Below are 14,341 nucleotides of genomic sequence, written 5' to 3'. Positions count from 1 at the left end.
GGATCCAGTCTCATGATGTCGTCCCTAGATAGCACATTTTGAAAGCTATCAAAAAAATTATAATAAGCTCTAGGCTGATGGCATGAGGAAATTAATAAGCTTCTGATTTTTAGTCATGCTTTAAGAACCAGCAACTTTTATGCGTTGATATGATATCTTCGCATCAGAAGTCGAGCTGTGCATGCTATTGACTTATGTTGTTCATATTGTTGTCGAACTTTGACCATATGTGAAGAAGCATGACTTTCGGTTGCTGATTTATGTTCAATATATTGCTATAAGTGCTTTCGAAGCAATTTATAATTTTAATCCAATATCTAGGTTTGCATTTGCCTGTTATTGTAAATCTCTTGCCTCGTCGTTTATAAAGTAACACTTTCAGTTTTATGATTTTTATTTTTTCATGAGCATATCTACAAGTATTTTTGCCTGAATGGTTTCTAATTCTTATTTTTATTATCAAATAATAAATCTAGAAACATATTACAATAACTAAAAATTAGGGGTGATAATGTTAATCATTTAATCCATCTAATTTAATTTGATCCACTGGGAATTGAGTTAACTGTTTAATAAAATGGTCAAGAATTGAGATTTTTGACGGGTTCAGATTGACAGATTTTCGAGTATCTAATCCGATTTACCCCGATTGCCATCCAGAGTTTACTTGTCTGACCAAGCATCGTAATTTGTAAGGTAGTGATAGAAAAATACTTTAATAACCGATGTCATGCTGCCCCGCTGCCTGTTTAGTTCACACTTGCAGCCACGTGTCACCTCTCAATGCAACCAATTCCGCGGCTCGCGAACGAGTTCAAAATGGCATAAAGAAACGCACCCCATGTATTGTGAAGGGGAGCAATCGGCTACGCTTCAGTACTCAGCAGTACCCTCCATGGCGCCCGGCGCCTCGATGGCCGTCCGCCGACTCCGCTCTGGTGGTGGAGGCGAGGTAGCCGAGCTCGCGCGATCGTCAAGCTGGGCTTCACCGCCTCCTGCTCACCATCTGCGCCATCCTCAACTCCCGGTCCCGCGAGAGTGCCCTCGCCGCCGCACCTCAACCGCCCGCCGCTTCCACCGACCCCGCCCTCGTCCATCTCACCCTCGTGCGTGACGCCAAGAAAAAAGGCGCCGGTACGAGAAGTTTCGATATTAGGGTTTCTGATCTCTATGTTCCTTTCGAAGATCAGGATTTTATTTTATTTTATTTTATTTTTGAGAAAAACAACAAACTACTTCTACTGTTGATTTCTTAAAATGGTCGGCCGCTTTTATAGAGTTTCTTTTCCTTGGATGCAGTGTGTTTAGATGGAAGTCCCCTGGGTATCACATGCAGACGGGTTTCGGGTCCGGCAAGGACAGTTGGCTTATATTCTTAGAGGTACTCGTTTCTTGCAATTTTCCCTATAAATATAGAATCTTCGGCAAATTACGTAGGCTGCTGTATCCCTTTGACCAATTACTACCGTCCATTGGCTTCTTTCACCGTACTGCCTTTGTTTCGATTCTTGTTTTTCTGTGTTCCTTATGGCATTTCGAAAGAAATTATCTTTTGTTGGGTAAGTTGAAAGAATTATCTTGAAAATAAAAAATAATCAAGATTTGTACTGAATTAGTGATTTGACCTTAAAATCTTGTGATATTCTTCTATGTTGCGATTTTTCGTTGGACACTTTTGATCCTCATAGCTTACCTCCCTCCATATCGCATAAAACTAAACTTCTCGTCAAAGCTATGCAAGACGGGGAAGCCTGGCGCTTGTCTTAATTTTTGCTAATCAAAATATGTTGGTGATGGACGTATATGTCACTTGATTTAGGTTATAGACTGTTGATTTGGTCAAGCTTTTTGTGATTCTGTTTTTGCTCGTCTGATCACTTTTCATAAGCTGCAGGGTGGAGGTTGGTGCAATTCTGTGGCATCATGCACTTCCCGCAAAATGACTGCATTGGGTTCTTCACATTACATGGAACGCCAAGTTCCTTTTGTTGGCATTTTAAGCGACATTCAATCTCAAAATCCTGGTAATTATTTGGTGTTATGTATGAGATAGGTTTGGTTTTATAGCTCTTGTTGGTTGAGTTTGCACTATGAGGTTTAAAAGATTAGAGCTTGCATTTACCTCCAATGCAGTTACCCTATGTATATCTTTGTCACCTGTATATCATTATTTCATCTAGATATTTCTGTTTAATTGTTCAGCATCATGGAAATTGAGTAACACACATTTGAAGAAACCTGTGTTTATACACTTCTTACTAGATGGATTTGATTGCCTATCCGAGAAATTCCATCCGCACGTTGAATGGTTAGATGGGACCCTTTTATTTTTCATAGTCACTTCTAATGTCTTACTCAATATATTCCTTTTTTTATTTTCTCTATCAATGGTGACTAAAGTAATCTAAATTTTAATATTTACACTCTTTAAAACTCAAACTTCTGTTTTTTAACATCTTGTGTTAAATTGACTTTGTTTTCCTGTTAATTAACTTAATTTAATTCTTATTGGTGTTGATTATCCTCTGAATTCTCCACCATTCTTTATTGTTTAGCATTTCCTTAATTCTTGTTTGTTGTCTATATCAGATTTCTATAACTGGAACAAAGTCAGGGTACGATATTGTGATGGTGCATCTTATTCTGGAAATGTGAAAAGTGACATTCAGGTATCTGGTGATGGGAATATTGCCCTATGATATGTTTGACCGGTAAATTGTGAGCTGTTGTTGTAATCATATAGTGCAAAAGCCATACACATTTTTCTGAGACATTTTTTGTTTGTGGTTTATAGAATGGAACAAAGCTATTCTTTAGAGGGCAGCATATTTGGGAAGCAATTATGGATGAACTCTTAATGAAAGGACTTGCAAATGCTAAACAGGTCATTCCTTTATAAATATCACCTAATTCTTAGTTACTTTATTGTGGCAAATTCAAGTTCTATATCATTATACAAGTATATGCATAATAGAAATGGTGACAGTGAATGCAATCATTTTGCTTGTACCATGTTCCATGATATTCTTGTTACACAATCACAATTCTCTAGAGGGAGGGCGCCAGTACTTGATGCCGAATACTAGCTTGCTGTACTATGCAGTTTGATAAATTACTTCTGGTCTATTAGCAGGAAATGCCATCATATCTATTTATGCCAATAAGAATGTGCAGGCTTCACACTGTAGTATCAGGTTTGAAGTCGATACATCATTGGATTGCTGTAAAATGGCACCCATTTTGATGTCAAATAGAGAGGCAGGCCTTAGTGTAATGGTAAGATTGCTCCATCATGAACTAGGTGTCATAGGTTCGAAATATAGAAACAAATCCTCCACACACTGGGTTAAGGCTGCATACATCTGACCATTCCTAGGCCCCGCAATGATGGAGCCTTGTGCACTAGGACACCCTTTCCTGGATAGCAAGTATGCACACATTCATATGTTTGTTACTCTTCAAAGTTTGAGAAAAATATGAATTTCTAAAACTTGAAAACTGGATCCTTTAAAAAAAAACTGAAAACTGAATGTGGTAAATAATATATTTGAAGCACTTCTAATGAATTAGTAAAATTAATATAACAGGAAAGATAAAGCTTAAAGCAGAAAATTTTCTTGGAACTTTCTATGACCATATTTTTTGGTGGTTGTCATTTATTAAAACTATCAGCAAATAAAAGTGTAATTATTAGTAAATGCTTTCTGGAATTGTTCACATACTCTTCATGCTAGGGGAAGGATGTGCTAAGCTACTTCTTTTCTAGCCATTGGTTTGAGGTAGAATCACATTTTTGCATCATTCATTTGTTTAATCGATAACTCTGGACTTCATATTTTTAACAAAATAGAGGACAATTTGAAGAGTTCCTGAATGTTCAAAAATAAGGTTGTTGAAAAGAAGAGTATACCACAGTTTGACAAGGAAAAGATTGTACTGCCATGTATCAGCTTGTGTTCTGCCCACTATAGCAATACACATTGTTACAAGCTGTTATGTTGGTTCTCAGACTAAGTGATTGCAGAACATTTGAACAAATGTTACTTAAATGAGTAAATGATGAGGCATCTTTAGCTTTTTATGTAGTTCTCAAAGCATTTAAGTGGCCATTTTTCTAACCATGTGAGACCTTTTTGATATTATGTATGGATAATATGTGAAGAAAGCTTATGTTTGTAGACATGCACTTCATGTGAGGGTGCTTATGTTTAGAGACTTGCATATTACCAGTTTGGAAAATGTATCTAGTTTGGTTGACATGAATATTTGTGACTAAGTTGTAAGTGTTTTAAAGCCGTCATACACATCAGAACATGCGGACAGTACACATCACCATGCTGCTTATGAGGTTCTTTTCATGCCAAACAGCAGTATTCCTTGACACTCGTTACCCATGTTATGCCTTCTGCAAATAACAGCCATTTCTTTCATCACCCTTTTGAACATAAGTACTTAGTACATATCTCATCTTAAATTATTTTATACGATCACATGGTTGAATATTGTTGCGGTAATATGCCGGGAGCCTAGAATGTATCAGAATTTTATTGTAGATAGTAATTACAGATAAGATTGTGATATCTAACACATCCTCTGTGTGTGCTTGTTTTCCAACTGTAAAACTCTTGGTGCAACTAATTATAAAGCTGCAAGCATAATGTTAATACACTTTTTGGCAGTTTGCAGGCCTTTCTTACAGGGTGCTCTGCTGGTGGTCTAGCTACTTTCATACATTGTGAAGATTTTCGCAGACTTCTGCCTAAGGAGGTCACTGCTAAATGTCTTGCAGATGCTGGCTTTTTTCTTGATGAGTATGTTCCGGACATTTTGAGTGCACTTTGATACTATCTCTTGCATAAAACTTCATGATTATCTCTTGCATGCAATGTATTATGGTGGATTTAATGAACTTGTGTCATTCTAAAAATCTTCTAATGGATTACCTTAAGCAATGTAAACATTAGGGTCTATTTGTTTACATGAAAGTTTGAATTTATGTAAGACATGTAACTGGGTCACTTCTGGGTATCTAAACATTGGTAAATGGCTCATGTAACTCTCACACATGTCTCTATTTCTGAAAATCGAGTTCTGCGGAACATATACAATTGTAATTTTTGAAGAGCTGAAAGAGCCATTGCTTAGATTTTTGTTTCTGTTTGGCCATAGTTTTTTGTGGTTGAATGTGACAACATATGGTTGATCACAGTTGACCTTGGCTGGTCATGTTGCTCCATAACTTATGAAGGTTAATGACAGCTGACAGTATCATTTTTTGTTATTTTGCAAAATTGACTTTTGTGCAGACACCCAATACTTGAACTCACTTGCTATGAGCTAACCTGTGTGGAACACAACTGACGATGAACTTTAATGAATCACATATGAGAAGGAATGTAGGGAGTCAGTCACATAGATCATGAATAGTGGATATATCCGAATTTAATTACAGTTACTGGATTGTAATGAAATTTTTTCTCTTTTGTGTGTGTGTGGGTGGGTTTCGGTGGGGGTGGGGGGGGGGGGGTTGGGGTTAACTATAGTTCTCAATTTATCAGTTTTATTTATATCCATCGACTCAAAACTTGAAAAAATATTGCTTAGGTTAACCTCTCTTTTTTTTTTGGCATTTTGATCTGATCCCAATTTCCAAATCATAGAAATTGTTATTTTCTTGGATCATTTTTTCAGCCCGGACTTCCAAGACAAATAGCATATGGTACTGACCAAATTGATACATCTGAAAATTCAAAGAGGGTGTTTGTATTCATACTGACTAGACCTATTTTACTTTTTAATTCTCCTCTTGCAGGATGGATATTTCTAAGAGAAGGTTCATCCGATCTTTCTATGATGATGTTGTCCGCCTTCAGGTCTTCTCTCTTAATTAATGCAATATTACATATCAAATATGTTTTACCTTTTTGTCTGATCTGTATTTGTTGGGTGCAACATTTTGTGAATTTTTATCTACAATATAACAAAATTATATCCTTTTTTTCTTTATTCAAAGCTTGTTTCTACGTCAAACTTTAACCTAGTGTTTCTTCTGCATATATTATCTTTATTACTTGTAAAATTATGATGCCCATAATAAAATCGTAATGAGAATTCAGTGATGGATATACTTGCAGACAGGATATTCGGCACTTTGAAAATATAGAATGGACAAAAGGGGATTGCTTGTATCTTTGTTTACTTGAAAGTTCTTGGTTCTTAAAATGTTCTAATATGCACATCGTTGAGTGATGTTGAGTTTGAAGGAGACTCTTTTGAAACTATATGCATTAAGGTTCAAGGTGTTTCTACTGATAGACATACCAGTACCATACCTGCTGTCTTGCCTCTAACAGCATACCATATGTTAATACAAGCATGTAGCGTACCAATTTGACCCATACAGATAATGTACCGATACAAGATTGAGTAACAAGACTAAAAACCTTGGTTCATACTACTATGTCACTGTACCATACTCACGCAATATGCCTTCATATGCTAGTACAGCAAAAATTAGTGTGCTAATGTGTTGGTACAGTACTCTGAGGGGGCCCGTGTTTCCTTATTGTTAATGATACTCAAATTCTTGTGTATTATCTTTATGTTGTATTTAGGGTGGTTAGGTTATTTATTTTGCTATTTACCCGTTCTATTTAAAATTTGTCTCCATCATGTGGAAGCTCATACACCTAAAGCTTATAAAATGCTGTAACTCTTTTATGTATTTTTTTCTTGCTTAACTCTTTTATTTTTGGGTATATCGAAACATATGACTATTGTAAGGGGTACCAGTTTCATCATCAAGCTGCACTTAGATATACTTCTTGTTTCCATGTTGTTTTAGTTAATTTGAGCTTCCTGATATTGTTCTCTGATAAAGCATCCATCTTTATCTGTTCTGCAGCTTGCTTTTCATTGTTTGTTCTCTGTTCTGCAGCTAGCTTTTTATTGTTGTTCTACTTCTGAGATTTCATGCAGAACCATTGCCAGTTCTATGGTTCTAAATTGCTGCCTCTTAAAGTTAATTTGCCCTACGTTCTTCAATTGCATAAAATGACCTCCTTTCATGGATTTGCTTTCAGGATGTAGGAAAGAAATTTCAGGATTGCCTTCCAAGGATGGAACCATCTCAGGCAGGTCTTCATTTTGCTTTTTGTGATAATTACTTTACCATGTTGGTGGATCAACCATTTTTATTTGCATCCTCTTATACATTTTCATTTACTCTGCCTCCCATTTGCATTCCAGTGTTTCTTTGCACGTGAGATTATTAAGAACATAAACACCCCACTCTTTATTCTCAACCCAGCTTATGATGTTTGGCAGGTAATTCTTATCATGCTTTTTTTGTATCAAGATATATAGTTTCTCAAATATTGATTCATAGTATTGTCTAAAATATATTCAGATACAACACATTTTGGCACCAGAATCATCTGATGATCAACAATCATGGCTAAGATGCAAGCTGAACATTCGCAATTGTGATTCCGACCAGATTGAATCCCTCCAAGGTGTCATAGCTGACAAAAGCTCCATCTTGGACATTTTTTTCCTCTATTTCTGTTTATATTAATGACTATGATTTAAAATCGCTTACATGTATTTTTATTTGACAGGATTCAGGGCTGCCCTGCTTGATGCTTTGAGTGATTTTCAACACAACAAGAATGGGGGCATGCTTATAAATTCTTGCTTTATACACTGTCAGACAATGAATGGTATCACATGGCACTCTCCAAATTCCCCCAAAATTAACAATAAGGTAGAGATCAAAGTGTTAGTTCATTATGTTGTTCTCTTGGAAATAGTGAGAGCATAGCCCGCATCAGTGGTACTTAAATGGGGTGACCAGAATATAGACAGAAACAAATGCAATTATAACATATCCAGAAATAGATTATGAAACAGTCTTTAACAAAAAGTAGTCCTACATTTGGCTGTAAAACTTGACTGATGTTTAATTTTGCGGACAAACACTTTGTGTTAAGTGTTTCTATAGGGGGAAAAAAAAGAGAAGAAAAATGTTTTATGTTAGTCAAGGGGAAATAGAATTGTCGAGGAGGTTTGAACATGTGTTCTTGAATGGTGAGAAAAGGGCAGCCCAGTGCACGAGGCTCCCACCATCCAGGTTCTAGGACAGTCAAGTCTACACAGTCTTACCCTGTTTATGGAGAGGCTGTTTGCATGTTCTCGAATTGTGGATGTCAGAATTTATAGTTAACAATTCTATTTCAAGTTATAGGCTCAGATCTCAGATTAAATTAGGCTATCTTCTACTTTAGATTTTTGTATGTGATTAATGTTTAGCATCGTCACTTTCTTCTTTGTAGCATAGGATTGCCTTGTGACCTTGTGCGTGCAGGAGGCCATTTTAACTAGCATGGGCATAAAAGAAAGCCATTAGGACTTGTGCCAATAGCTTGCATGTTCAATGACTTAGTATGGGATGCTCTGTATGGTATACAAAGTAGGATTTAGTCTTAAGTTAATTCAGTTGCATCCCTCAGTTAATCATTAATCAGGATTTTTCCCATCAAATTGATTTGGCTTTGGCGCATAACTTCAAGTTAAGAAGATTCCATTGTATGTGGACTAGATTTTTACAACAGGTCCCTTGCCTAATATCGGTTCTGTTGAAATTGGTGCCAAATTCCTGATGATGTAAGTTTATATAAGGAGTCTCCAGTGAAACTTTGAAGTCCGTCTAGCAAGTACAGTACTCTACCTGACAGGTTTAGATGGTGAGTTCATGCCACCAGGAACCAAGAGTAAGATCTTTCAGGTGTTAGTATTTGTTGGTTGTCCTAACTACTTGACTGGCACTGGATTCAAGACCAATGATTTAAATAATAATTGATGGCATGCTTTGAGATATGTTGTGCATACATAGAAACTTGTGTTCCTCTTACATTTGATCACAATCAGTTCTGCAGAAGATGTGCAATTGAATGAAACTTACTAACTACTGTTGCCATTTTTTCATTGAAGCAATAATGAAGGAAATGAAAAGGAAGATAAATTGTATTAGAGGGTTCTATTGTCCTATGATTCATGTGCAAACCTACACCCAAAATAATTGTATTACCTTTCCAAATTCTGCTCCTTGGGTAAGGAATGTGTTGCATACCTTGGGAATATTTTGATATATTTTCATGCACTTATGTACTAGCATTATTAACTGGCCAGTGTTTGGGCAAAGACATGGATTTGTGTCATGGTAAATGGGGATTTTCATGTCACCTTTTCTAAGGCTTCTTAAGCAGGTGGCCTTCAGATGTGGAAGTCTTTTTACTATTAGAAGACCTGGAAGAATTAAAAACCGCAAAAACATTCTGACATGAAGTCATTTGACCCTTCATGTTGGGAAACTCATAATATGGTTGAATTGTATGTTTATGTAATTTACTCTTTATGAGCATAATGTAACTTTTATTCATGCATTCTGGCTTTAATTGTATATTTATTTCGAGGATCAGACAATTGCAGAGGCAGTGGGAGACTGGTACCTTGATAGAAGGGAAGTCAAAGAAATTGATTGTGCATATCCCTGCAATCCCACATGTATCAATTTGGATCTCATGCATCCTTTCAAGATGTAAGATTGGGGGTCATGCTGGATAATCTTTTCTAAAATATCTTCCACGGGCTCCTCCATCTAGTTGTTTGAATTCACCAAGCATGGCAGAGCATGATGAGTAGCGCCTTTAAATGTCTTTCTTCTGGTGAGTCATCCCATAGTCATGGATGGCCATGTGTTATGCCATGTATGTAACAGATAGAGGTGTCAGAGTTATGTTTATTGTTGTTTGTTATTTAATAAATCGGGTGGGCCTTGGCCCTCCCCAAAAATTTGTTTATTGGCGTGACATTTGTTGACTGCTTGAGGAGAAATTGGTGTATATGATGGATATTAAACTCTGCTCATCATTATGGAGCTCTTAGAATGCCTATGTAGCTCAAAGTGCCACCGGTGAGATTTTGGGTAGTGGGTCGTCTACAACTGTACTACGTCGTCTCAAGTTGGCAGGGGAAACTTAATTTGGCCTTGAAGTCTTTTTAAAACCTGTCTACCTTCCCGGTTGTAACTCAACTGTCATCCATCAGAAATGGTGTGATACATGCTTGTGGCTTCTGTTTGTTCTTCTTGTCATGGGGATCCGAGAATGGGTGAACGGGCGTGACTTTGTGACTACTTAGATATAGTTTTGTTAGTTGTTTTCTTTTTCTTTGGAAAAAGATCCCAAGACATCATTATAAGTGCTTTTGAAGCATTTTCTGTGGGCAACAAAAAATTCATTTGAATAGTAGTATATGAAGATAAGGTCGTCTCCCTCCAGAATATGGGTTTTTTAACCAATGGCCTTTCCACTGTGCCAGCTATTTTATTAACTTGGGCTTGATTTTTGGGGCGTTCTTAGCTTGTTGTGTACCCTAAGTTAATAAATCCAGTTCAAGGTTGGAAAGTAGCATAGCTGCAAATATCTTGTGTTGATATTATTCTTTACACCACATATGTCTCTTCAGAAATGGGATGGTCCGATTCTGGACTCTGCTGAGTGGGTTGTCATTCCAGCAATTAATAACAAGATGGTAAGCGGACAGAATTGTTGAGCCTTGTTAGGAAAGGTTCTCTATAAAGTCAGCGAATTAAGGTGTTAAAAGTGCACTTTCATCATCTTGCTAACATCTTCGCATCTACCGGGTTCTTCCTTGTGGCGTTAGCGATCGATTCCTGTTTGCATATCAAGTTTGTCATTGTAGGAAATTGTTGAAACCAATTTCTTAAAAAGAAGTGATAAAACCTGATCATTAGTCACCTCTGTAATTTTTTTTTTTTTTTAAGTATGTTAAGTGGCCTGATGTATGGGGAAAAGAGACAACTAGATAAGTTGGAGGACGAGTCCATTTATGATTGAAACGTATCAGCCTGGATGCTGGTTTCCTAAACTTCTCGGCAGGCTCTTTGTTGAACTCCAATCTAAGCCACTAGGTTGCTTGGAAGTATGCACGCAGCTCGTGTCTATGGAGATGTACCATGAATATATGGAAATGTGCGATCTGCCTCATAAATTCTAAAATCTTTGCATCTCCTTAATCAATAATTTTGTATATCATCCCTGAATATTTTCTTGAATTTAAGTTTATTTGCATATGAACCCATGTGAAAGAAAAGTTATTAATGTTTAGCCGCCTTAAGTTGGATTATCATCAATGTAGAGAAAAGAATCGTTTAACTAATTGGATCTCGAGTGCTAATTTGATGAACATTTCTGCTTTAGATTGAATTGCCTCGTAACTTTATTGTCTGGGTACTGCCATTGTCTCCACCACCACCAAGGTTCCATTTCTCCTTTTTTTATTGCTTCTATTAATCTCGAGATCATCATCATTCTCTTTCTCTATTGCTGTCACTAATATCATTCTTTCTTTCACTGAGATTGGTAATCGATACTTGTCATTCATGCAGACGATGAGTTGTTCTTCCTTCTCCTTGCAATAAATTTGACAATGGCCAAAGGTAATCAACCTTTCTAGGAGTTTAAAATTAACGGTTTGTTTTCACGGCAGGGGCCATGTTGATAGCAATTACTGTTTGACACATGCTATGTAGGGGACACTGTGGAGGAAGAAGCAACCGTGGCCAAACGCAAGAAATTAGTCTTTATTTCCCGTGGTCCCGACAAAGGATGACTTTTTGGTGGAAGTCTGCAGGTGCACTACAACTATTCTATGGTCTTTTGAAAATTACCTTAAAGTTCCTATAATCCACAAGCGGTGATACGTCTGTCCCAAAAAAAAATGGATGCATTATTAGGCGTGCAGGAGGATGAAGAGAGCAAAGAGAGAAGAGGATTAGTCCCCCATGTAAAATATAAAAGGGCCTGAGTGGTGTTGGAGGGAGAAGGGAATTTTGAATTGCTTAGGATGATTGCTATACTTGGAAGATTATGATGGCTTAAGATGGGGACAAAATCATCAAGGTATGGGAAAATGGGTTGGCCATGAGTGTTGCAATGATTTCATCTAAAGGTCTGTGGGTATCTGTGTTTTGCCTGCTAAAGTGGATAGGCAACTCTTATCTCTATACTGATGAAAACCATGCATTCCCCATGCCCTGTTCCCCTCCCATCTATCAACAATTTTTGATCATTTTGGGTATATTTATCTCCTCATCTGACAACAATCTCATCTCAATTCATTTGCAGCATGCAACACAAAACATTAGAATTTGCTATATAGTCCTTTTTTTCCCTTGTTCACTCCTTCAGGACCTTTTTTTTTGGTACTCCTTCGGGACCTTGCTGCCCTTACCACTTACTCCAATCCAGATCATCGGTTCCCAAATTCCATCGTATCTATGTTGCCAATAAGCATTCTACCAACCGGCCTTGCAGAACCAGTTTTTCTCTCTCCATGTTAATGAAGACCCTCTCATTTAGTTACTCTTATCTCGTCCACATATTTAAAAAAATTCAAATTGTGAACCATGTGGTGCTGTAGAGAGCGATAATACCCCTACATATGATGTGGAATTATCGTGGGTTAACGTGGGGCATTATGTTTACACTTTGCAGCGCTACCTACCTGCGAAAGCCTCTGGGTTTCGTGCGTCGGTTATATAGCCTTGAAGAACCTTTCTGTTTTGATCGGATGTAAAGTTGTTCTTGCAGTATACCTCAACATTCCATGTAAATGAAAAAGTGGAATCTTCCAGCCGCTCCTCTTTCGACTGCCATTGTACAGCATGCCACAAAGTGGAGAAATGGAGAGCTCCACACTGGAGCAGTGGTTTATTTGAGAGAGATTTCCAACTTATTATAGTCTTGTATATAGTTTTTAAACAGCAAAGTATATGCTCCATGCGGCTCAAATGGGGTGGTGTCCTGAATATAGAGGTGTGCGTAGATATATAGCTGTCATCTTCTTTTGTGAGGCATCTCGATTTTGCTCACTATTGGATATATTTTCTGAGAGGCAAATACTATGGCAGTCTATGCTGCGGCCATAACGAGATCTCTTATAAATGGATGTGGGGATGGTCCCTAGATCTTTTTCAGGATTTTTTTTTTTTTTTTTGCTTTATGATATTTTTGGATGTAACTTATTTGGATGATCCGATTTAACTAAAAAAATATTTCATTTAACATAACATTTTTTATGGAGCAAATATTTTTTTCACGAACACTTTATAGTTCGTGCTACTTGAATTCGGATGAGGACTATAGCTTACTTTGTGTCTAGTTATGTAGCACGAAAGTGATGAGGTCTGCTGTTGCAACGGTGGAAAGCCTGTTTCTCGCCTGGGCATGCATGTGTCCTTAACGGGGACCCGTGAAGCCAACCTGTGGTCGCCCCCGTCCCTTTTGCCAACTGCCTGGGGCCTGTGACCGGTTCGAAAAGAGAGAGGGTGCGGTACACGCACCAAAGCTTCCCACCTAAAGTCCCAGCTGCTTGCATGCTCCGGGATCGGCAAAAGGGGCCGGCCAAAAGACTGGGAAATGTGGTCCCTGTGAGGCAAACCATGTGCATCGATCTATGCATCCAGGCCCATGGATATGGATATAGATCGAAAAGGGAGAGGAGAAAAGGCCAACAAGGGATTAGATGAATTCATTGGTCAAGGGTTATCATTAGTTTTTCTCATGAAACTTACAGGCTGGATTATAGGACATGTTGCTTGTTTCTAATCCTTTTAACCTGATCATTTAACCAACAAACCATGACAAATGAAGAGAAAAAGCAGGAGGGCCCCCAAAAAAATGTTTGTTTCATTTTGGCCATTCATCCGTGTCCTTCATCATGCATAGGCAATCTTATGGGAAATCCCCGAGTAGCTATCCATAGAGGGAAGAGAGATCGATGGAATAGAGAGTTGCTTTCACATTTCTTTCATACATAATCGACATGAGAATGTCGATCTTAAGATATACTTGCGGAACTTGTCACTCCAACAATATATATAGTCTTGAAAGAGGATCTTCTCTGCACCTAGATTAAGCTAGTTTAGTAAAAATTTAGATCTTTATTGGAGGAGAAAAATAAATAAAGTGCTGAAGAATGGCCATGTGTAACAAAAATAAGATATATGGAAGTTGTTTTGAACAAATTGGTATTGACAACAAAATTGAGTAATATACTCGCACATAATGCAATGCAAGATTACATATGCAACAAAGAAGAAAAGATAAATATATATAAAAAAAAAAGATAAACAGGATGGTCGATACTTTACAATAATGTATATATGTTGTGTGGTTGCTATATGATCTACTTTGATCCCTAAAATTAATTTATTAAAAATAAAATAAAAAATATCGGTCAATCTGATTTGTTTCAG

The 14,341-nt window shown here is 37.3% G+C and overlaps 1 protein-coding gene across 1 annotated transcript; it reads left to right on the top strand.

Annotated features, from left to right (window-relative positions):
* The first annotated feature begins 859 nt into the window (after window positions 1-859).
* On the top strand, window positions 860-9,944 carry LOC105056948 (pectin acetylesterase 5). The gene is given in 15 exon segments (XM_010939336.4): window positions 860-932; window positions 935-988; window positions 991-1,134; window positions 1,300-1,314; window positions 1,317-1,381; window positions 1,895-2,024; window positions 2,590-2,669; window positions 2,795-2,884; window positions 4,687-4,811; window positions 5,813-5,873; window positions 7,083-7,133; window positions 7,249-7,326; window positions 7,409-7,514; window positions 7,620-7,765; window positions 9,480-9,944. Coding segments are annotated over 15 exon segments (1,305 nt in total). The 5' UTR covers window positions 860-895; the 3' UTR covers window positions 9,603-9,944.
* Window positions 9,945-14,341: the final 4,397 nt, after the last annotated feature.

The sequence above is a fragment of the Elaeis guineensis genome, chromosome 14, assembly GCF_000442705.2.
Source record: "Elaeis guineensis isolate ETL-2024a chromosome 14, EG11, whole genome shotgun sequence".
In the NCBI taxonomy this organism is placed as follows: Eukaryota; Viridiplantae; Streptophyta; class Magnoliopsida; order Arecales; family Arecaceae; genus Elaeis; species Elaeis guineensis.
This window is presented reverse-complemented; position numbering and strand designations above follow the sequence as displayed.